Source organism: Orbicella franksi, chromosome 3 (genome assembly GCF_964199315.1).
Source record: "Orbicella franksi chromosome 3, jaOrbFran1.1, whole genome shotgun sequence".
Lineage (NCBI taxonomy): Eukaryota > Metazoa > Cnidaria > Anthozoa > Scleractinia > Merulinidae > Orbicella > Orbicella franksi.
Window position 1 is genome coordinate 34,916,827 of NC_138147.1, and position 24,483 is coordinate 34,941,309.

The following is a 24,483-nucleotide window of genomic DNA, read 5'->3' on the forward strand; positions in this document are numbered from 1 at the left end:
TGACGAACTGCTAGGAGAACAGAAAATAGCGTGACCCCCCTCTAAGTATTTAGAAATGAATGTTACGTCACGACCGCGGGCTCATAAACTCGTCGTAAATACTTGGTCAGTGGTCACTTACCTGAGAGTATCCTGAAGGGAGTTTCCGCTGGACAATGCGATTGATTTAAAGAAACCGTTTACTGCCGGCACCGCATATGTAATCACTGGATTTGCCACCTGTAATAAATAACGATCAAAAATCGGTCTATGAGACTACCTTGCCTTTTAAAGACCAGTAGCGGCTTCTTAGAGAGTCTTCGAGTTATTTTATCACAAATCAAGCCAATATCCTGCAGCTAATTTTTTATTCTCGTTAATCGTAAGCTTGACCGCATGTGGATGATATGCAAGGAAAAAATTCTGACACTGTTTATCCGCTTTTAGCCAGAACTTTCCAGGACACTTAAAAGTTTGGGGAAATATCATTACATTCATGCTTTTAAACATGTATGTTCTACATAAACAGACGTAATTTTAAGTTGGACTTACAGAGGATGTCTGTACAGGAGGAGGAGTCCTACAGATGTTGCCATTATTAGCATCATCAGCCCCAGATGACTGCTGGCTTTTGTAGTACAACACTGTTTCAAAGTTCATGTAAGCCCAAGCATGCCAAGCCTTGTAACAATTCCTGTCATTGTCCGTGGCTGCAGCATAATATCGCAGAATTTGTGGTATGGACTTCTCGCTGTACCCCTGGAGAGCTGTCTGCCAATCTCCCAGCTTCAGGTAGCATCTGTTTAAGCAATATTCAACTGGTCAGCCAAGCTGTTCTACCAAAAATGCATTTTCCAGAAAACACGAACAGTTAGAAGAAAAACGCAAGACAGTCTAGTCGATGGTTGTAAGGAATGTGTCATGTGCCAGTTACCTGGCAACGAGTTTAAGAAGCTCCTCCCTCTTCTGTCCATCATCTGTAGGAGACAGTGACTGCAAAGCCTGCTGGTTTAACGTGCTTTGTACAAAGTGCTGGAGATGCTGAAAAGCTTCATCCTGAACGTAACATATTGCCACGTGATAATTAGCACCTATTGTGTGTTATATTTTGTGTACGCATGTTTAAGTAGGCTAGCACATTATGCAAATCCAGAAAGCACACACATCCACGCGGTGTGTATAAACAAGCAGAATAAACTTCTTCGACAACACACTACACTGAAAGAAACAGTAGACAACACCTCCGTCACAATGCTGACCGCATTTTGCAGGAGGGCTCTTAAGAGCGACAAACTGATGTCAAAACACTGATGTCATCACTGACGCAACAAATTTAGGGAAACAAGTCATGGCGGTCTGGATAGCTGAACAAGAAGATTGGCCGTGAAATCACTACGAGAACGAATCAGTAGCCTTACTGCACCTTCTTATCTTCTCTCCACATATGTTTCATGTAAGCGAACGTGACTTGTGGGTAGGTAGTTGGTAAAGGTTGATCGGGCTGTTTGGATGGATCTGTTCCAAGCAGCATGACAAGAGTCTTGTGACTGAGGGCCAGTCGACCACTCTTTCTACACAGACTGGAGTACTTCAAAAAAGACTTCATGTCCTCCTGTGGGGACAGGACTAGCGAACGAACTTGAAGAATCTTTTGCCAGTCTTCTACTACACGCTGACAGCCCTATAAAGGAGACAAATCAATAAGGACAAGATCTTTTCAGACTTTTGGTTACCCAATCCTCTTGCACGATTGTAAGCACGCTCGCTTGTACACATGTACAAATGTACACATGCACACACGTATACACACACAGCTTAAACCCTCACCCTGTAGACTGTATCAAGGGAAATATATTATTTTATTACCTAGAAACCTATTTTCATGGAAGAACTAAGATTATGTTCATCACTTACTTGAAGTCTGTTCCACCACGTTCTCTTGATCGCTTCCCTGCGCTCTGGAACAAGTTTAAACTGGATAATCTCTTCAAGTTCGGATAACATCTGCACATTAACCATTGCCTGAGAGTAAAGTGACAACAAGACTGAATGTCAATACTGTGCAAACGATCTCAATGGAAACCATTTAATCATCATCATTAAAAGATGTGAGATAAAAAAAGAGGGTCACTGGTCACTATAATGTACTCTAATCAGTCAAAGTAAACAGCATAGGTAGAATGTTAAAAGCACGAATAATAGCGAAGTGCCATACCCCATAGGCTCTATTGTAACTCTCGCCAGCTCTGGCTGTTAACTCCGTGTCCCACACATCACGTGCTGCATCTATGCACTTAAGTGAAAAGAAAACAAAAAAATAATAACAAAACATAATAACAAAAAATAATAACAAAACATGAGCAAGTAAAGAATTAAACTGTGAGAATTCCATTGGCACTGATCAGTGGAGTAAAGAGATCAACTTTTGTTAGCGACATGTATGTGCACATGTATGTCTACTACTTGAAGCGGAGGCTTGTTTATCAAGTCAATTACACTGGAGAGCTTGCTGCTTTGGGTACAAGCCAGTTTATCGCTGCCATTGAAATACAGATATTAATTAGTAGACAATTGACTCACAGCTTGTGCTTGCTGGAAATGGTTTTGATGCAAGGCCAGAGCTGCTCTATAAAATGCTCCATCCTGCGTTTCGCGAGGAATCATGCAAGTGTACTCTTCCATACTGTCCCAGTTACCTACAGGAATAACCACAATACAATCACACTCACCACTACTTCTCTTCCCTCCGTTAAATGTCTAATAAAGTCTTACCCAGTCCCCACGCAGCTACGGCGGCCATTCTAGCCATCTGTTGTCTGATGTCATCACTAACAACCGGCCACTTCTCGACAGCTACTTGGTGAAGTTCACCCCTGAAAACAACGTCATCTACTTAATCACCTACAGTACCATAAAGTAACGAAGAATAAGGCAAATTAAAATTAACCTTCCTTTCGTTTCGAAATCCAAACTTTTTGGTCATAAACAAGCACATCTACACATTGTATGCCTTAAGGTTGAATTCATGATATGAAGAAATTAGAAGGTCTGAAACGGGTCACCACCAAAACAAAACACTGAAGCTAAAATTAACTCTTTATACCGTATATCGGAAGGGAAGCTTAGAAATTTAACGAGCCATATGAAAAACACTCACGCTAAACTTAAGAGTTCTGTAGTTTAAACCCTCAATCAATTAGAAGCTAGTTACCATTCTCCTAATGCTTCAAGACATCTCATCCGCCCCAGAGCGAGGTTGATCTCGTCAGGGTTCTGGAGCAGTTTCTTGTTGTAAGCTTCCAAAGCTTGTTCCCAGTCATGAAGTTTCTCGTACCAGCGCTCCTTGATTTTCTAAACAGACAAGATCTCTTAATGTTGATACACACACGTTCATGCAGACCCTCAACGCCTTTGCAATCTGCTGTTAGTTAATATGCTTACCACATCTGCCCCGTGATTCTTCATGGCATACACCAAGACACCATGAGCTGCCTGAGGCTGCTGCAGCTTGTTGTTAATACTAAGACGCAACAAAAATATGTTAATCGAGAAATCGTCTCAAAAATATCACCTTTTCACACCTAACGCAGAGTTTTGACCAACGTTTTAACTTAAAACTTATGTTTGCCTGACTATAGTGTAGTCTAACTAAGTCACTCCCAGTGATAATAGATATAATTTTTTTTTCACCTGATGAGCGCTTCAAGAGTCTCGGTGGTTGGACCTCTGTGGAATTCCTCCTCTTTGTAATGCAGAGCCTTCGCATACGCTCGACATTTGGAGGCCTGTTCGCCTAGCAGATCATTGTTAAGAGGCAGTGCACCCTTAAATCAAATGATCACAGCAGGTGTTACATTGGATCGCATAGCAACAACTTTGTTTACCTAATAATGTCAACTGTCATCAAATTGCCAGAATTATCCAATCATCGATTATAATAAGTATCTCACCTTTTCTGTGTGTTCCATGAACTCTGCAAGATTTAGAAGAGTTTGAGTGATCTCTGGGATCTGAGATTCCAGGGCCATCTCCAAATGTTTCACCAACTCATTCTGTAATTCCTCGTGCAGTTCTGACCAACAGGATACAAATGCGACATTGAAAAGGTCCCTGAAGAGCAGAGCAGTGACGTATGGTGAGAGGTATAGCGTTAATCTACATTGTATAGTGTATGTAGGTAGCGTGTGTACCTGGCAAGGGGAGGGTAAGTCTGTGCAGTGGCCCAGCATGACCGTAACGCTGGAGACGGTGACTCTTTCAGAAGTTCTACACTCAGTCTTCTCAGCCACTCCATCCAGTCATCTTTTGACACACACCTTGTCGCTCCCCAAGCCTACAAGGAAAGGAAAGTAAAGTAAAGTAAAGTAAAGTAAAATCCTTTATTTAAAACACGATTATCGTTAAAGGCCTTCAAATCTCTTTACACTTTTATAGCCTTTGTGTGCAGATGATTCAATAGATCAAGGCACAATGCTACCAAATATAACCCGACAAATACTTGTCCTGCACTATTCTACCATAGTTTGGAGTTCATTGACCATGCATGATTGTTCCACAGCAAAACAATTTCTAGAATGAAACGCCCTTTTCCTACCTGTTATAGGTCTGTACATGTGCATGTGCTTCAGACGGCACAAATTTAAGTAAAAGATAAACAAGACAAACAAACAATTTCAAAGGCGATCATCGTGTTACCCTCTGAAGACTGTCTGCTTTGAATGTCAGCTTCTTGATGCTTGCAGCTTCAATGGCAGCATTAGTGGCTGAGTCATCTGCCAAGTTACCTCGGCCCGCCTTCTGGCGTCGCGACAGAACTTCATTCTCCCAATCCAACAGAAATGGGCTCTTAAAAAAAAAACAAAACAAAACAAAACAAACAAGCAAACAAACGTGAACCAATAATATTGTACAGTGTTGCACATGTTAATAGGAACAAATTAGACAAACCTTGACAGAAACAAATTGGACCAACCTTCACAATTTTGCAGATGAGAATGTCATATCGTTGGTGCTGAATGCGGTGTTTAACAATGACCTACAAGTGTCAGGGATAAAGATAATTTCAGCTTGTGCTAAGAAGTTTAAAACGGCCATTTTACATTCCTGAAAGACTTAGAAACCCCGTCGTTAATGCCTGTCTGGCAGTAAAATGGTACGTGATGGAGCAAGTCTACTATAAGTCAAACAATTCTGAAGTTTTTCTTTTAGGACTCTACCCAGGGCTTTCAAGGGTTTAGAGTGGAGACGTATTTTCAGTATAGGAGCTACAATGTATGAATATCTTAGTTACAGCATTGGTTAAATCATTCACAATAATTTCTTGACCTTGTGAACTGTGGGTATAAAATTAGAATACTGTTTTCCTAGCTGAAACACCAGAGAGCACAGAGTGTCCATGGCTGTGCTCCGCAGTTCAGGACATGAGTCCAGGGTTCTGATTATGGGATGAATAATCCGTGATGCAAAGTCTGTGAGATCCAGCGACTCACTAAGACGATCTAGAGTCTCCAAAGCACACCTGAAACCACAACAAGGTACAGCAATATTGACAACATATAACTAAAATCACCACAGATTGATACCGCACTGAACCAACTCGCTCAGGTTCAGACATACCACAGTTCATCATATCCGGTTACTTGTGTGATAATGTACAGTGTGTGAGAATCCATTTGCGAGTCAAAAACAGTATTTACACTTGCACTACCTCATTCAAGAATGTTATAATCAGCAATTCCCTAGGTGCAAACAGCTGGGTCTAACCTAAGTTTATTTGTTCTCTAACCCACCCAACTACAGTATTTGTTCATAAATGGCAAAATGAAGCACCTCTTGACTTACTTTCTGACGGTGAGTGGGATGTCAGAAGAGTCAAAGAGTTTCACAACAGGAGGTGCAAGAAGGTGAAGGTAATCATCCAGGCTCGAACCAAACATTTGAAGAGCATTTAACAGCTGTGGAAAAAAACAAACAAACAAACAAAAACAAAAAACAAAAAACAAAAACAAAAACAATCATGGAGATTTACTACGCATGTTTGCCATAGCCACCAGTTTTCAGAATTCCTTAACGTTTCCCAAAACTTTCTTTAATACAAATAACATTTCCCTGAACAACTAAATACAAAATGTCAGATATAATAGCAGCTTGTGCCCCATTAGAGCTGTCCTTTCCACCCATTTCTTCAAGACCAATACATTTCAAAGAAGTTCGCTTTCTTCTTTGAGAAAAACATGATTGAGATCATATTAATCTGACATGTTTCTCCCAGCCTTCACTGGTATTAAATCAGCGGTCTAACAGTTTCAGTTTTTTTCCGAATTTTCTTCAAAACATCAATTTTTCTGTGACTGAAACTGAAGACTATTTTTTTTCATGACCTTTTTTTTTTGACCTGTGGCAACCCTGGTATGATAACACACATTGCATAAATACTGTTGTGGTAAACCTCTGACAAATATCCCACAAGTCATTATAACAACTCTATCACTTCAAGCAGACTTCTGCCAAACTTGTCTCTTATGGAAAGTAACAGACAAAGAATTCTCGGAAAAGTCTCCGTCCCATTGTTAGAATATTACATGTGAAATGTGAACTATGGTCAGTTTTGCGTACCAGTAGAACTGTACATTTATGTTATTTATAAGATGCATTACATGTACATACACTGTACATGTAGGGCTGATGTACCTTTGTCGTTACACTCCTTTGTGGACTGTTGTCGTGCATGAACACTTTGAGTATCTGAGGGATGATCTGAGGCAGGTAGATCTACAGAAAGTACACAATTCAACAGCTGATATTTAGTAATAAACCCTGTGATTCTCAGGAATGAATCAACTCTACTACTGTTGTTAGAGTGATCTGTGTTACTATTAAGGTGCTCAGTAGAATCATGAAGAATTATATTACCTTGAATTCTCCTCCTAAAGCAGTAACTATCTGCTCCACCAAAAGAATAATAGTTGTCTGCATTGGACTGTTAAGAATCCAGTATTGCTGAGAACATTAAGAGTGTGAAGTTAAATTACAATTTAAAACCGTACATGAAGTCCTTGAAAAGGAATTCTTGTTACTAGTTTGTATCCTTTGTTTTATGCAACTGAATTTAAGTGATCTTTTACAAGCATTATCAAACTTGAGTGCTTCATTTGATGATTCGGGGCCCTATGAGGGGACCAAAAACAAGGTTTATGTAATTCCCTTGACAAGATTTTTACATGTATAAAGTGAAGCTTACAACTTTAAAAGCTGTTAATTACAGTGATTTGAGGGATGAAATTCTAAGCTTTATAGTACTTTATTTATTTAGTTATTTCAACACAGTAAAATCTTCAGTGAATCATTACAATAGAATAAAAAAAAAGTTCAATTACAAATACACTGTTTTACACGATTGCGGTGTGGGAGCCTGACTAATTGCACTGTTGCATACTTTGTTAGTTGATTTAAGTAACTGACAGTACTTCATAATTTTAACTCTAAACTGAAAGTTGAACTTAAGAACTGTTTAAAGCATTTTGAATCTGTAATGTATTTTTACATGTATGTCAAATTTTTATGTTCTGCTTTTATCCTGTTTTAGCTATCTTACAACATACTGTTCTCTATCTATTCTCTCTAGAAAGAAAACAATACACTTACAAATAACAGAAAAAAAGAACTGTCTAGTAAATAATCAAACCTTAATCAAGCCAAAAATTTCATCCAAGTAATTCCTGATGTGTTGCTTGACAATTGATATCAGTACACCAAGTTGTTGAAGTACAAACTTAATGCAAGAAAAACAATGTAAGACAAGATAAGATCCGTCAGTCTGTTACTTGTTTATGTGTTCATAAGGAACCTTCATTGAAATACACTGACAATGTACATGTTGGTCATTAACAGAAAATGATAGCAATGATTTTATTAATTTCATTAAAAAAATAACCTTTAACGTTTGTAAGTACAGGTAAATTAAGGATAGTACCTCTCTGAATGAGGAATCACAGGTTCTGATTACATTCAGGAATGAAGGCATGATCTGAAAGAAAAATGCAAGCTCAATCAAATAATGTGATAAAAGTGAAAACCTTGATTGTTTTGTATATCTACAATTACAACTCATCTAAAGAGGTTAACCTGTCCTGCAGCTCTCTGGACTAAGGTATCAGAAAGAGACTATGGAATATCTCTACTGCATTGTGCATGTTACTCCAATGCATATAAAGTATATGCCATATTAGCATTTTTCTGTTTAAAAAAAAATACCTGAGATAGGTATGTCACACATTTCATTCCTAAACTCTTGAAAATGAATGTAACAGCCTGATGAAAGGAAAGCAAAAGGCAAAAATATTAGTATGACATTAACAATAATTGTTATAATCTATTGAATAATCCTCATCACCACAACAACCACAAAACAATTTACATTACTCTAATTTTAGAACAATATATTTCAAACAACTGTACAGTGAAATGATATATCAGTCATTTAAGATCAAAGCCTCTCTCTGAAAACATGTCATACATGTATACCCAATCCTTTTGGAAGTGCTTGAATCCTTGTTCAAGCCCATTTTCGACAGAGATCTTCATATTTTCTCTTAACCTCTGAGCAGACTCTTTTAATATATGTTTGTCCATCCACTTAACAGGAGTGCAGTTAATAGAAGATTGCAGCCTTACCACTAAGCATCATACACAGTAATAAACAGACCTGGATGACCATAGTGTGATGACTGGAGAGTGATGAGTCTCTAACTATCCTCATCAGTGCTGATACAGCAACAGCAGGGTAGAACTCTTCCAATTGAATACTTCCCATTGTCACTAACATTTCACTTGTATTGGTGTCAGCTGTAAATATCAATGGAAAAAGGATTAGAAAAAACATGAGGCAAGCAAACAAGATTTCAGGGAGAACCTAATTGAACGTTTGGTTGCCATAACTTTGTCAGGACTGGAAAAAGGTTTCTTGAGACAATAAATTATCTGTGTTACCTGCTTCACTGTCAGTCATGTCTTTACTGATGGCAGCAGAGTCACCATCCACTAGCACCCCTCCTGTCTGGTTGAGTTTGTGTTTATAAGGATCAAGTGCTCCAAGGAGTCCTAGCACTCTAATGGCCTACATACAAAAAAACACGTAGTCACATAAATTCAATAGCAGATGCTTGGAGAAGGGATGCAAATTGATGCATGTGTGCAGGTCTGGTCTATTGAACGCGATCATGTTAGTGGGGTTAAGTGAAGTATACCAAGTACTTTTTCATCAGATACAGTATTACCTCTCGTCTTATCCCAGGTGCCTGTTCTGTCTTCAGGAAATTCAACAACACTTCCAAAAGGTTCGGGTATTTTCTGTATGGTTCTACCACATATCTAATGAGTAGAGAAAAACAGGCCTGTGCATTATTTGTAACTTATTATTCAAAAACAATTGAAAGTAACATCAGGCATGCTAATGAATTTTATCCATCCGCAATTTTATGACAGAATCTTGTGTATGTAAAACCAACAGGAATTTCAACTTGTCACAACAGGTTAAACACTTTCAGTCTGGACATCAAATTCAACAGTTGAATAATTGGCTACATGTAAGTAAATGACCAAGCAGCCACTACTTGTGGCTGGGATATGTGTTAATAATATGTTAAGATCAAACTACACTGTTAATCTTACCCTGTGCTCTCAACAAGCTGGCCAAGAGTCCACAAAGCAATCTGTCGGTAAAAACACATTGATACTGATGGCAATATAGAATATGCATACTGTTCCCACGTCATATCATCAGAGGTGTGCACATACAGGTATTTTAGATACATTTAATAATTACAATACAGTTTCGCACAAGGTATTCGTATAATTATACGTGTATGTACATGTACATGTTAATTATAAGCAAACAGTACAATTCAGTCTAACATAATAATGACACTTAAAATAGCAATCATACGGTTTTAACTGAATCTTGAATTTCATTCAGTTCCTTTACCTAATGATATATTTTTTTTGTGACGTTGACATGTACAATGTTAGTTACCTCTCTCTTTGCAATAAGTGATGCATCCTGCAACATATCCAGTATTATGGGACAAAGCTCATTCAGCCATTTGCTCATCTCTGTGCCACTAACCTGATTAGTACAAAAATATACACCATCCTAAGACACATTTCTGCAATTTATGATGTACTTCACATGTACATGATTGTATTCATCCATGAGGTGAACTGGGAATAATGAAATGCCAGATGTATACATGTACAGTATGTATGTTTGTATGACTAGTTGCAAATGTAAAAAGGATTTCCCTAATTTATAAGCTGTAATATAATATTTATTAAACAAACGCAACTTACCTGAGCGTGTTCTCCAATTGCAGCCAACACACTGATAACTACATTGGGATCTTGGTCTCTTAATTTTGGAATCAGTGCCTATTGAGAGGTCGAAATCATTACAAACTTCTGCCACATTACAGTTTGTTATACATGTTTAAATGTACTGTATATTTGACAATGTATTAAAAGTACACAGCAGGTGCTTAGAATAGGGAATGTGAAGATGAAACATTTTGGTTAATGTTAAAGACACACAGACACACAGAACATCCAAATATTTATTGAGCAAGGATTGGCCAGCTGAAATCTCCTGCCAAGCCTCAGTAAAATCTGCTGACCCCATAATCCACCAGAGAGAGGGCCTCAAACACAAATACTGGTTTGTAGTACTTACAAGTACACGACTGCACAGTGCATGTAAACACAGCTGTCCAGAGTGGATAAAAAAACTTGTTTCTAATGATAACTGAAAACATGATCTGCATCACAAGAACTGTTTGACATGCTATACATGTAAGTACTGAAAATGGTTGACAACAACAAAGTCACCAAACATTTTTACAGAATGGCATGCTTTTTAACTTTAGCTGTCGGTAACTTGTATATGGTCCCACAGACCTTGAGGATTGGCTCCATATAGGGCCTAATCAGCCTTGGTGCATTGGACACCAAATGACCCAGCATGCGAGCACTCTGCTCCTTGTTACGACCCACTCCACTGTATTCCAGCTCAGTCAGTATCTTAAGAAAATAAATAAAAATAATGAATTCCAATTAAAAGATGCAAACATACAACATGTAAACAATCACTGCAATATAACGGTACTGTTTTGAACATATTACAGTATGTACTGGAAAAAAACATTGAATTTTCATGAAATTTTAAAGCTTTTAAACATCACAGAAGACAGTACACTGTCTTTGAAAAGTTCAAACAGATTAAGCCCCCATAAAGTGTATGCAGTTGAACCCTGCTATTTCGAACTCCCAGCAAGGGAAGTCATTTTGAGTTTGAAATAATGGGGAATCCAAAATAACTGAGCTCGAATTAGTGGGGTACACTGAAGCTATCATATTGCTTAAAAATCAATGTGCAAATCAATACATGACTTGTACATTGTACATGTATGAAACTAGGAAACTAACTTACGCCATTACAAAGAATATTTTACATCAACAGTGTGAAGAAGTGTGGATAACTGTTGTGTTCTCTTTACCTGAATAAGAGTTTTTCTTAATGATGGCATGATGTAAGCAGGATTTAGGCTACTTAGCCTGCCAATTGTACAAATAGCAAGTTCCCGAATCTCAAACTCCTGAAAAAAATAAAGTCATATGCTGGTGTTACAAAACATAATGCCCAGATAGAATAGATATTTTCAGCTGACAAAACTGAAACTCTAGATATGATCAAAATGTGTCACAGAATTACCACTGTTTTAGTTTAATTTTCTCAACCAGTTGAGGGCACTTTTTTCACTACTAAGTTTTCTTATAAATAAATTTTAATTAACTAATCGTAACAATTAATTTTTACCTCATCATTAAGGGCCACAAACAGGGCTGATAAGTTCTCTGCTTGGGCCAAGTGGGCGTCAAATCTCTCATCCAGTGATGACAACACACAAAATCGGATATCTGAGTCTGCAGTCAGAGAATTAGAAATGAGAACTCTGTATATTAAGGTTGAAATGAGTTAAAATCAAAATTGACTTGCAATGTTCACACTGCAGCAAGCACATGTCTCCATTGAACCATATATCTATGGTACACCCACCGCTCAGTATTCCAGAGTGCCCACAGAAACACCCTACATTGTCAACAGGTTTGTTTGTTCTGTTTTGTTTTGTTTTGTGTTGATTTGCTTTGTTTTTTTCACAAGAGCATCTTTTTAATGGGATGTTTCTGCCATTTTCAAACTATTCTTACTAATAACTACATGCACATCAAGTACAAAGCAGAGTATCATATTGTCTACGTAATTTATAGTTATCTTGGCTAACAGCAAGCAAATTTATGTACCTGGATCAGTAATTCCAACCATCAACATCTTAGACAACACTTCTGATACAACCTGTGTTGAACTGGCGCTGATTGACACATGATGAATTGCAGCATTGGGAACTACCATGGGCTGCAAAGAATGACATTGGATTTCACTACTTTTGAACCATTGCTGGCTGTACACATGTACAGTGTATATGTCACAGTGTATTTCATCTATCTCGATGTACATTCATCCATATTTTTGTCTGTCCGTTTCCAGGTCTATCTACAGTACATGTTTATATTTTCCACTTACATGAAGAGATGGTGACAGAAGTCTAGAGCAGGTTCTAACAGCTTCCATGCGGATATCCTTGTGTTCACTTGCTAGAAAAGTATCAGCACAATGACGAACCAGATTCCCATGTGCCAACAGATGTCCTGCATGGATAACGATAAAATGAATTCTGATAACTCACCCATACATGTATGAACATTCATTTTTCATTACGATTGTTTAATTATGGAATGAATGAACAAGAGATGTAGTGGAAGCTGATAAACATTGTACCTTCAGCATTTTAAATCTAAACTCAAATTGTGCTTACATGTAAATATTTAATATTTAATTATAATCAAGGATTTTTAGGGGAGTTTTAGACTACGAGTAGTCCCTCTTTTGCTTTGTCTGTCGTGCACGTACGACGGACAAAGCGAAAGAGGGATTACTCGTAGTCTAAGGGAGTTTTCATATAGGGATAACCTCTTAACTTCCTTTTCTATAGGCATCTTTCTTTTTAGCCATATTTTTAGGTTTTAATTGTACATATAGTTTGCTTCTGGAATAAATAAAGTATACATGTACATATACATGTATGCTACAGTGAGTGATTATAGAACATGTACATGTACATTGTTTACTATGATGAGTTACAGAAAAGACTGACAGACAGACACAGACAGACAAGCAATTTATTCAACATCTGGCCTAAAATAGAAAACTTCAGCCTCAAACAACAGCTCTGATATACATGTACAAAAGGTTTACACTGTATGCTTCTAAACTTCAAAGTGATGTAATAAATTTGTATGAGAGGGCAATCTGGCTAGATCACAGTAACAGTCTTCTCACCGACAGAAAGTAAAGCTAACAGTTTGTGTGTACAGTCGTGTGTTAATTACCTTCAAAATCAAATGTACCCAGCGTCCTCAGAGCTAACACAGTGCTCGTCACATCCAGTGACTCAAACAGTGAGTGAGAAGAAGCTGCAATAAGTTGAAAATAAAACTACAGTCATTACAAATGTAGTTACATATAAATGTTCACTTGATGAACCTCAAATTCTCTAAACTAACAAGTGTTTAATTACCACAATGTACTGCAAAATAATATAATTATATGGGAATTGTACAGTATTTATCGTCGGAACAGTAATGGAAACCACCTGATGGAGTGAGGGTGGGCGTGGTACTTCTTGGTGCTCCAGGATGACGAGATGGCTTGTTCATCAAGATCATGGACAACATTCTCAAGAGGCCATCTGTAAATTAGACCAAGAAAGTCTGTGTCTGAATCACTGTCCACATTTGCTGGGCATGTCCACTTGCACAATTGTAGACAGAACTATTTAATTGAAGCAGACTAATGTCTAGATATGCTGCACTGAGAAATAACAAAATAATAAGTTAATTAAGCTTGCTATAAAGTGCAATCAAAAGCAGTAATAATCTACATGTACAGATGTAGTGTCATACCTTGAATACTCTTTTTAAGTTGAGGTACTTGGTGTGCTAAATCATGTAGACATGCTGTAAGAGCTGGACTAAAACACAAAATATATATTCTGACTCATGATGTGTTACATTTACCCCACAAATACATGTAGATAAAACCAGATGTTGTTAAATAAATGTAGATCCAGGCTTCAGATAGTACTTCTCGCTTTATTGCTGCAGCTCTCTTTCATGTGGCCAAAAAATGACCGCACTCATTAGGCAACATAAGAATCTACGAATTTTTATGTGCATGTTATAAATAATTCTTAATCTTTTCTTGTGTATAAACTGGTTTGCATATTACAATTTGCCACTTGTTCGGTTGGTGATATACATGTAATCTAACTTGTAGAAGAAAGAACCGTGAAGCTGCAGCACCAAACCTAGATCCATCTTTCATCTGCAACCGCTACAACAGGGCCTGCCAGTCACACATTGGCCTCACCAGCCATGAGAGTGTAGTTGATTTGGATCACCCCCCTTCTGGATCTTTGCTAGTGAAACCAAGCCATGACGGACTAACATTTGTTCAAGATTGCTTTTCTATTGTAGACAGATCTACACCATGTACCTTTGCCGAACTTGGACAACAACATATCCAGTTGAGTCACATTCTTCAGCAGATAAATTAAATGAGACCACAAGGGTTCTTTAATCTTAGATCTCAACAGACAATATGAATAATTTGTATATTGTGTAGAATCACCAACTGTTGTTCACAGAAACAAACAGAATGGATATATTACCTCAAACCGACTGACAGCATTGGCTCCAACAAGTCTTTTACTTCTTTTGAGATTTTTGGCCCAATGGCTTGGGACATCATGGCAACACATGCAAATACCATGGGATCAACTGTAACTGCTTTTTGACGCCTGCAAAAAGATAGCATGAGTTGAGGTGAGTTGTGGTGAACAATTCTTATAAGTACAGTACAGTACGTATAAAATAGTTAATGGTTTCAGAAAACGTACAAGTTAATGACAAAATTGTTCCTAATCCAAGTGCTGTGGATCTAAGGGCATTACAGGACATAGAAAATAATGTTCTACACACAAAACTTACATATTTACACACATGTGCTTTTAAAAATATACATATTTATCCAAAAAATCACTTACTTGTGTCCAAGATCCTTCATGGGAAAAAGAACTTTCACTTGTTCAAAAACAGGCCCCCTGTGCTTTTCAATATCTTGTCGTACAGCGATGGCAATCAACCCAATGGCTTTGAAGGCAGAAGATCGTTCTTTTTCCTGAAAATGGCATTAACTTTTTGTTTTAACGCATTAAGTAATTATCACCAAATGTGCTGTACATGTAAAGCACGTTACATTTTACATAAACATGTTCACTAAGTGTGTTTTACATGTACATTCAACAAAAACTACTTACCCTTTTGAGTGCAAAACAAAGATAGTCCATGGTTTCCTTTAAATATCTAATCAAATTGAAAGGTTTAAAAACAACACAAATTAGAATCTATTTTTGTATAGTCATACAAGTATATTATGTGAGAACATGTTCAAGTACCCATGGAGTCTTATTTTTAAACACTTTATTTTTGTTGCCTCTACAGTGGTCCTTCTTTTTCTCTCAACTACATGTAACAGTGCATTGCATCTTCTAGGGAGAGGTGATTTTCGTGCTTGACTTGCATGCTCATCCACTAGACTAACACTGAGAAAAATAAGGGATTGCTTGGAGGTCTATGTGTAGATGTACATGTAACATCACAGTTTAATAACTTACATAATAGAATGATGATATAATTATATAACAGACACACTGCTTGCCAACATCCAATGTAATTTAAACTTTTGTGTAATATTTTTACTTACTTTTTAACAAATCTCTTAGGTTGAAATGCAGCAAGTCTGGGAAGAATGGTCAATAACATCTGCTGGATTGAACTATTGCGCGTTGCCTTGTATCGCAAAACCAACTTGCACACCTAAATATATGAATTCAGGAAAATTAACTTTGAAAGACAAAATATATATATATATATATATACATGTACATTAGATTCAAGTCCTCTACGTTGGCTCCCTCAGACGTCAATCGCCATATATAGGTTTTACATACATGTAATGATAAGTGCATAAAGAAAACTGTCTTTGGGTTCCAAGCTCCAAAGTTTACATGTATTATTCTCCTGTAATAAAGTACAGCTGTAACTAAGCTGATTGTATTTCTTTTGATATAAGTTTTGGGTATTTCCTTGAATGTAATAAATAAACAAAACAATACTGAACTGATAATGATTATGACCATGTTTACCATGGTAAATGTTTACTTAACTTATTTCTCATAAAATGATGAATATCTTGCAGTGTTATAACAGAATAATAATGGAGTTCAAGACAAAACATTCTCACCTCTTCAAAGTGGTCATCCATAAATTCTTTGCACACCTTACTGTGGCACATGGTTTCTGCCATACCTCCCCCACCAAGTAAAGCCAGTGATCTCTGATGCTGGTAGCCTGTTTGTAGAGCAAACTTACTCTTGGGAGAAGTTATGCCCAGGTCATCTAAGCTGACTTGACTCTGTGTTTGGTCACAGTAGATTTCCTCTAGTTCCTGTTTGGCCCGCTATAGTACAAAATAACTAAGGGTATACATAAACAGCTCTGGCCTCTTAAAACTGAGCCATCCAATATTTCATTAATTATTTTATATAAAGCTTTATGCATTATGTACTTTATACTTTCAGGATCAAAAACCTAATTAACTCTGACCTACATACATGTACACTCTGACTGAGCTACAAAGTCATAAGACAGTGCAGAATGGAAACAACAAGCAAGAAGACACAGACTTCACTTAAAATGGAAGAAATCAAATGAGAACTTCCAGATACACTATATAGCTTTGGTATCTAGCTTTGGCTACTTGGTGATACATGTACATATTTATATCACTTCATTATAAATTAATTGTATGATTACTAAGCACCTTTACTGTAATTGCTGTATAATCATGACACAAGTCTAACACAATACTGCACAGCATACATGTATATACAAATTGTACTTAGCATAGCAGTATTTTGCATTTTAATAGGTCTACTGACCTCTCCTTCGATGCTTGCACTTCTTATCAGCTCATTCATAATAAGCAGAGATCCATGAGCTTTGTCATCTTTTGTAAGAACAACTCCTTTTTCCTTAGTGTTAAGATTGTCCTCAAACCCTTTTTTTGCCTCAATGTAAATTTGCTACAAACAACAAAGATTGAACATTAGTAAAATTTTATCCAAGAATGAATGACACTACATACATGACCAGCAAAAAAAAGGAAATCATTAGAACTGCTATGTAATGAGGAAGAAGAATGGGATCATGTGTACTTAAGGCATCTGTCAGCCGAGTATCGGTTGACACTATCAGTTGATATGTCGACCGACAACTTGGCCAACATATCGACAGATACCCGGTCGATATGTCAACTGACACTCGGCTGACATATCGACAGACATTGACGACCGGATCAGTTTTTGTTTCTGTGCAACCGACCTCGGTCTGAAAAACTGACCTCAGAAAAAAATCAGTTTTCGGGTAGATCACGTGCGGTCAGTAAACTGGCATCAGTTATATCGGCCGCGTATTGGCCGATATGTCGACCGATTGTCGGTGGGCGATGGTATCGGCCGATACTCGACCAACAGATGCCTTAAGTAAACATGATCCGAAGAATGCATGCATACAGATATCCGATTCCGATTACATTGAGACCTCTCAGACCACTGATGACAGGTAATCATGTGATGACTTTAATGATGTGCTTACAAGTTACACTGTACAATGCACAATAAGTTTTACAAACTTACATTATACCAAATTGGACGTTTCTGCATTTCCTTTGTTTCTCTCTGGGCCAAAATAACAAGGCATGCCCGTAATGCTTCTACTGCACCCTCACGAATAGCTTGCTGTGGACATGGAAGGTTAAAGCATGAAGATGTAACATTAAACACTCATATGTAGGCATGCTTACACTATACATGTACAGTAGTTCAAATTTATGGGTAAACATAAACAGCTGTACAAGACTGTGGTCCTTAATAACAGTCTTTTTCATCAGTCACTGCATTTCAATTTACTGGAATAGCAAGGCAATTCATGCAACAGACAGGCTCGAATCACAATGTGTTTACAACACAAGTGACAAGCGTCACAGGTGTTAAGTTTAACAGAGAAGAAGGAATTACATTTTCATGGCACATTCATAATTTATACAATGTATCTTTATTCAAGGTATCTGTTTTCTTATTATGCAATGTGGTATATTATTATCTACAACAAAATATAACTATAAACCAAAATTTCCTTTGAGCAGAAAATTATCAAGGCCAATCTACATGACTTACAAAAATAATATTGTCATCTATTACTCTTTTCAAACATTTTATTCAAACGTAATATATAATGTGTAGTTCCAGAAAATATCCATACTCTCCCTCCTCTCCCCCACAGGAGGGATTGGATTTCCCTCAGGGATAGGGGGTTTTCTAAGACCAAAACATTTATAGAAACGCATGAGGCTTAATTGGAATTTCCAGAGGGGTGGGGCAGGTGCCAGTAAAAAATCTCTTTTGTGGGCGGGAGAGGTGTGGATATTTTCTGGAAAGTACACAATAGTACATGATGTCCCAGTTGGCACTGTCACTAACCTTTGGATCCCGTACAGTGTTAGAAATGTTCTCAAAGAAAGGTTGAACTTGTTGGAAGAAGAAAGTTGGAGCATTTAGGGCCAGCTCTTTCAGTACCAAGACCTGTTATTAAAAGAACAATCTTATTAATATCCTCTCAACAAAGAGTTTCCCTAAGGCTCTCTTTGTGACCCAGGATTCATTTCTGAAGTTAGTTGCACAATGTACTTTAGAGAATACACACTGTAGTGACCACATGCATGGTACGTACATCGACATAGAAATCACCTTTTACTACATGCATGTTAGTTACACGCACATGTTAACTGTACATGTATGAATGCACTACATTGTAGAGACAAACAGAAACAGAAGGGTCAGTCCCTGGCAAGCTACAAGTACACGTACATATTACTAAGATTATTGACCAGTTACTTTACTGTTGTTCTGTGTCCAGGTATCCTTGTCTGTTCAGTTTGTATTTAATAATTACAGTGCAGAACCAAAATATGAGTAAGTAGTGTAGTTGCTTTATGTTTACCACTTAACTGTATCCAGATGTGTACTTACAGCAGCATGCCGTCGACCCTCATTTCGATCACCTCCCAGCCACTCCAAAGCTCTCTTAACCTCAAACTCCACGTAGTCAGCAGTGAATGTGCCTCCTGTCAAAGCCAATCTACCCATTGCTTTAGATGCCATCTGCATCACAACTTGATCATTGGATGGTAACAGATTTCTCAAGTAATTGGCAAATCTGCTCATTTTTGTGGTGTTCCCACCATCAATGCCAATAAGAGCAACTGCAAAACAAAGAAAGAAAAGCATGCAGTATTAACAGCCACCTCTCTACAACAGGCACTTTTTTGTCCCGGCTGACAGTCCATACATTCACTCTTATTTTAACCTCTCCACAACAGCAATGGTCACTAAAGCATGTCCCAACTATCACATAACCTTCAAAACAACAAGTTAATCAACAACTGATGAATGGTGCAAATGAAACCTCATGTTTCATTGTAATAGGACACATACTACGTTGTTGGTCCCCGTTTCTGTTTGGTTTCAGTTTTCTAGAAATATTTTGATTCTGTTACCTATTTCTACATGCTACAATCAGCATGTTTTGAAAATAAAAATGTTGCATCCCCCCAAACAAATCAGGTTTCATCCATGTATTACACCCCTTCCTCGCCATAAGGGCCACCTCTCTAAAATTGCCACTCTCCTCTGCTGGGGCAGATCTAGAGGGGTTCGGGACATTACAACATGCTGTCTTGGCCTCAGAATGCCGCAAATCCCATTTCCAAGGACCTCAATTTTAAAAATGTTCCGGGGGGGGGGGGGGGAGGATACTCCTGAACCAACCTACAAGAGGACTGCCCTTGGTGGCCTGTACAGCTGTATTTCAAACCCTCTTCTCTAAAATTCTATATGGGCCCCAGCTCTGTACTGCATGCAAAGTTAATCATCCGATGCATGTACCTTAAGGTGCCATAACCAACAATTATATAATTTTTCGAAGAATGTAAATAATCGGTGATCAGACGTGTGCTCCGGGACGTGGATTGTGAAGGTGAATTAATGAACGAGAGGATTTGAACGTCTATTAAATATAGTGCTCTTATACTAGTGCACATGAAATTGGAAAGTAAGCTTTTTTGTTCACCTTAAAAGAAGCAACAAAAGGCAAGAAAATGTCAGAGATTACATGTGTATTGATTAATTAATTAGCTTCTTTTCACGGGTCAACGTTTCTTAAGTAATTGGTTAGATAAATTATAGTACTCACCAATCGCCATAATTCCTCCTTTCTTTTCATTTGCATCAGAACTGGAAACCATTTCGAATATATGGTGGTTTAGTTCGTCCATGAAACTCGTGTATTGTTCGGCAGAAGCTTCGCGAAGCTCAGTCGACACATAATGTTGAAGATCTTTCGCAGCTTGCAGTCTTGACTCATCGCTGCGACTTTTCAAGCCGTTTAAACGTTGTTGCATCATTTTGGATAGATTATGGAGCAGCAGGCCGGTTCATGTGCATGTAGACACTTGCTGTTGTTTCCTTTAAGTGTCCGCCATGATGGATCAGTGTCCAGTCTGTTCTCTTTTCAACATCGTACGTCACTGATCACATGACACATTTTATTTATTTTCTCGATTTTGATAAGTCGCAAAACTTAATTGTCAATACAGCTGTAAGTACCATTCAAGCGCTGCCCGATCGAATTGTATTCGTAAAATTACCGGGAGTGAAAATGTACTGACCCTGTTTACTTTATCTAGCGTAAGCTATCGTTTCGCTTGCATTACACTTGTTTATTTCGCACTCTGATATGCGACACGAGGTAGCCCAAGGCAAAGGAATTGATTATTCTGTTTTCTTGTGTAACCATGGAAACAACAAGTGTTTTAACTATTATTTTTTTTTTTTCCTTCTTTTTTTTAATGAGGGGGAAATGAAATACTGCTAAACACCTAGGAAGAGCATTTAACCACGGTCATATATTTTTTTTTCTTTTTTTTTTTTTCTGGCTACCGCCCTACGAGAGGTAACTACAGGTAGCACAGCCTTTGGAGTAACCAACGTTAAGAGATATATATATTATTTTTCGAAAATGCCTCGTTGTCAAAGGTTCATTATAATAGAAATTTCAATACAGTTTTCTCTGTACACGTTTGACATATCACAAATTTAAAGACAATTACTCTCTTGTGAGTAGTTTGGCATTTTATATTCCTTTGGTTCAAAACACTGATTGAGCTGATTGAGGGAAATGACAAAATAGGATTGGATTAGGAAGGAACAAAAGTTTGGAACTTTCAGTGAATGTAATAAACAATCTATTTTTATTGCATACAAGCCTTTAAATGGATCCAAGTATCGTAAAGTTCGTGAAAAAGTAAAAGTTAGTGTTCTATAACGTTGTTGTCAGAGGCTTTTTTTATTGGAGTTTTATTTTTTTAGTTTTTATCAGTTTTACTTGTAATAAAGCTGTACTTAGTACGTGATGATAACTGAATTTCCATGCATGTAAATTGTCCTTTCTTTTTCGAAGTGTCAGTTTCCCGGAGTCAAATGTTAAACCGCAGCATTCTCTTTGCTAAAACTAAAGTTCTGCCATGTTTTATCGCCTCCGTAAGCACAAAACCGCCGGAAATACAACAATAGTTTTGAAGAATGGAGCGTAATCTATTTTGTAGTTGCATTTAAAGTGTTTTTCCCCAGTCCGAATATACTGGTCTCTAGCTTGTAAAAGTAACTCTGTGACAATGTTCTCCTCATTAAGGAAGCGAGCACATGTGTGTCCACTCTAGCTAATATATGTGGCGGAAATGTTTTGCCGCCTTATCTTCTGCCGGTAACACAAAGAAAATAATCGCAACGGGAACGTCCATATTTACAAAGAACTGCAGTTGCTCCTTGAATATTTATTTAGCCGTTTTCAATTATACAGATAATTAATCAATTAAGAAATTACTCACGTAAAAAAAAAAAATGAACAAAAAACGAAAAAAAACTATAGTCCGAAGGATAGAACTATCCAAAAACTCTTGATGGCAAAATAACAATGAATGCTTAAGACATATTAAGGCAGATACTGAAAGCGGTACATGCAATCCAATTGTTTCAATTAGCAGTTAATTACTTCCTGGTATATTTAAAATTCATCAGTTAGAGAGGTTTTCTTTTTCTCAGAACAAAGCGATCACCGTTACTGAACAGGAGGTGAATTTGCCTTGAACTATTGAACGAGATTGGAATGGATACCAAAACCTTTGCTGTTCTGTTAGTCAAATCCTTCATTACAGTTACCATATGGCTGTTCTAAATCATTGGTAATACCATGGTGTTGGTAGTTGTGCATCGAAATCGACGTCTTCGAACCTTAACGAATGCTTATATTGTAAACCTGGCCATATCGATATCTTTATGGCGGTGTTTTGTATGCCTTTAACATTCACTGCTTTGATAACTATTGAGTGGCCATTAGATGATTCCATATGCAAGTTCCAAGGCATCCTTGAAGTTTCCTTGTCTTTCATTTCTTTACAAACAAAGACGCTCATGGCGGTCAACCGGTACTTTCGCATTGTTCATCCAAGGAAGTACCTGTCCATATTTACTAAACGGTCGACAGTTATCATGATAGCTGCAATATGGCTTGTGGGACTTTGTTTTGGAGAGCTGTATGCTTGGGCGAGCGGCGGCGAAATTATCTTCATTTCAACCGCCGTACTTGCTTTCCTCGTTATGTTCCTCTTGTCGTTTCAATCGTTGGCTATCTGGTGCCCTCCGCTGATCTTGATATTCGTATGTTATATCTTGGTTTATAGAGCTGTCCGCCGACATTCCCTAAGAGTAACGTGTTCACTGCAGCGAGGCGAACATCCATTGAGACCAAACTGCGAATAACTCAACACTACTCAAATCCTGTTTTCCGTCAAGCTTGGCTTTATACTTTGTTGGGTTCCACCGATCGTTATTAGTCTCATTCTGGCAAAAATCATGCATACCCTTCCTCCACACTACCCCTCGATCTGTTTTATGCTAGCCTATTCGTCCTGCGCAATAAATCCCATAATATACGGTGTCATGAACCATAAGTTTAGGAAATAGTTTAACAAGTTAGCATTGTCTGTCAAACGGGGATTAGTGCAAGTGTGTTTAGTATTCATTGTAACGAGACATTTTAGAACAAACCCGGAGAACCAACAAGAAGAACTGGTTTTGCAACTTATTTGAGAGCAACTCATTGAAAACGTTAAGATACTCTAACTCAAGAATACAAAAGCAAAAACCGACACAACGTAGGATGATTTTTTTGAAGGTGTACTATATTTCGGCTGGCCAAACCAGCCTTCTTCAGGTACTCTAACTCAAGGTGTTTTTTTGTTGAGTCATAGTCACGGACACACTCTCAACTATGAAAAGAAAGTCTGCTACTCTTTTCTGGCTGTAATTAAGGCGGCAAAAGGTGTTCATCCCTTTTTACGTTGGGAAGAGTCGATATACATTAACACCCTAAACACTCATGGAGGGGGACATAACCAAAACGATGTAACAAAATAAATAAAACTACTTTCTTTTAATTTTAATAATTGAAATTTAGTTTATAAAAACTACATTTTTTTATTGTTTTAGTCCGTAGCACGTTTCCTGTGGTCAAGTGTTACATTCCGTAGAGTTCCAATTGACAACAGTTGATTTCACATAGACTTCATATAATCAGCTGGTTTCAGGTTTATTCAAATGCTAATAAAGACATGAGTCGGCTTGGATGATGTGTTATGATCAGTCATGTCTTCATATGATATACGTGCCACAGTTTTCTAACTATATCCGAGCGCAGCTGATTAATTAAGAAGGATCAGTTTGTTAGACAAGTCACCGTGATGTCTATTGAGTCAGAATGTTTGGTTTAGATTAACTTTGCGTTGACAAAACTGCGTATGATATTTTCCACCGGAAATTGTAAAGGTAAAAAGCGTAAACTACAGGCAATTTCTCTTAAAGTAAGGCGCCAATACCGGTCCAACAGGATAAAGTTTTCTGTCGAGATTTAGCATGAAAAGAACGTAACTTTGTCATAAGCTGTTGCTCAGTCTAAATAGTACAATTTTACCTTTTATTCACAACTGACGTTATTTTTCAGAACTCGTGTTTCAAATCCGCTTGTTCCGCTGCTGGTAGATGTCAGAATGGTTTCACAGACCAAGGTTACCGTTGCAAATGTCAATCAGGAGCTCTTGGGAAA

The 24,483-nt window shown here is 37.6% G+C and overlaps 1 protein-coding gene across 1 annotated transcript in view; it reads right to left on the reverse strand.

Annotated features, from left to right (window-relative positions):
* LOC145482295 (serine/threonine-protein kinase mTOR-like) overlaps positions 1-20,833 on the reverse strand; it is a 28,705-nt gene extending 7,872 nt beyond the window's left edge. The window contains exons 1-46 of the mRNA XM_081460953.1: positions 20,518-20,833; positions 19,296-19,528; positions 18,747-18,848; positions 17,904-18,005; positions 17,148-17,291; positions 16,451-16,666; positions 15,911-16,023; positions 15,465-15,510; positions 15,192-15,325; positions 14,817-14,945; positions 14,050-14,117; positions 13,740-13,835; positions 13,477-13,560; positions 12,611-12,735; positions 12,331-12,442; positions 11,846-11,952; positions 11,526-11,624; positions 10,927-11,049; positions 10,327-10,404; positions 10,010-10,102; positions 9,649-9,689; positions 9,255-9,348; positions 8,968-9,094; positions 8,684-8,823; positions 8,233-8,289; positions 7,952-8,005; positions 7,664-7,750; positions 6,892-6,978; positions 6,670-6,750; positions 5,821-5,933; positions 5,305-5,497; positions 4,952-5,014; positions 4,675-4,824; positions 4,170-4,312; positions 3,930-4,089; positions 3,670-3,803; positions 3,421-3,499; positions 3,191-3,330; positions 2,752-2,852; positions 2,560-2,675; positions 2,195-2,272; positions 1,894-2,001; positions 1,403-1,660; positions 914-1,035; positions 532-778; positions 122-219 (exon numbers count right to left, since the gene is read on the reverse strand). Of these exons, the coding sequence (XP_081317079.1) occupies positions 122-219; positions 532-778; positions 914-1,035; positions 1,403-1,660; positions 1,894-2,001; positions 2,195-2,272; positions 2,560-2,675; positions 2,752-2,852; positions 3,191-3,330; positions 3,421-3,499; positions 3,670-3,803; positions 3,930-4,089; positions 4,170-4,312; positions 4,675-4,824; positions 4,952-5,014; positions 5,305-5,497; positions 5,821-5,933; positions 6,670-6,750; positions 6,892-6,978; positions 7,664-7,750; positions 7,952-8,005; positions 8,233-8,289; positions 8,684-8,823; positions 8,968-9,094; positions 9,255-9,348; positions 9,649-9,689; positions 10,010-10,102; positions 10,327-10,404; positions 10,927-11,049; positions 11,526-11,624; positions 11,846-11,952; positions 12,331-12,442; positions 12,611-12,735; positions 13,477-13,560; positions 13,740-13,835; positions 14,050-14,117; positions 14,817-14,945; positions 15,192-15,325; positions 15,465-15,510; positions 15,911-16,023; positions 16,451-16,666; positions 17,148-17,291; positions 17,904-18,005; positions 18,747-18,848; positions 19,296-19,528; positions 20,518-20,728 (5,486 nt within the window). The 5' untranslated portion in view covers positions 20,729-20,833. The remainder of the gene's footprint in view (positions 1-121; positions 220-531; positions 779-913; positions 1,036-1,402; positions 1,661-1,893; positions 2,002-2,194; positions 2,273-2,559; positions 2,676-2,751; positions 2,853-3,190; positions 3,331-3,420; positions 3,500-3,669; positions 3,804-3,929; positions 4,090-4,169; positions 4,313-4,674; positions 4,825-4,951; positions 5,015-5,304; positions 5,498-5,820; positions 5,934-6,669; positions 6,751-6,891; positions 6,979-7,663; positions 7,751-7,951; positions 8,006-8,232; positions 8,290-8,683; positions 8,824-8,967; positions 9,095-9,254; positions 9,349-9,648; positions 9,690-10,009; positions 10,103-10,326; positions 10,405-10,926; positions 11,050-11,525; positions 11,625-11,845; positions 11,953-12,330; positions 12,443-12,610; positions 12,736-13,476; positions 13,561-13,739; positions 13,836-14,049; positions 14,118-14,816; positions 14,946-15,191; positions 15,326-15,464; positions 15,511-15,910; positions 16,024-16,450; positions 16,667-17,147; positions 17,292-17,903; positions 18,006-18,746; positions 18,849-19,295; positions 19,529-20,517) is intronic.
* Between the last annotated feature and the right edge of the window lie 3,650 nt (positions 20,834-24,483).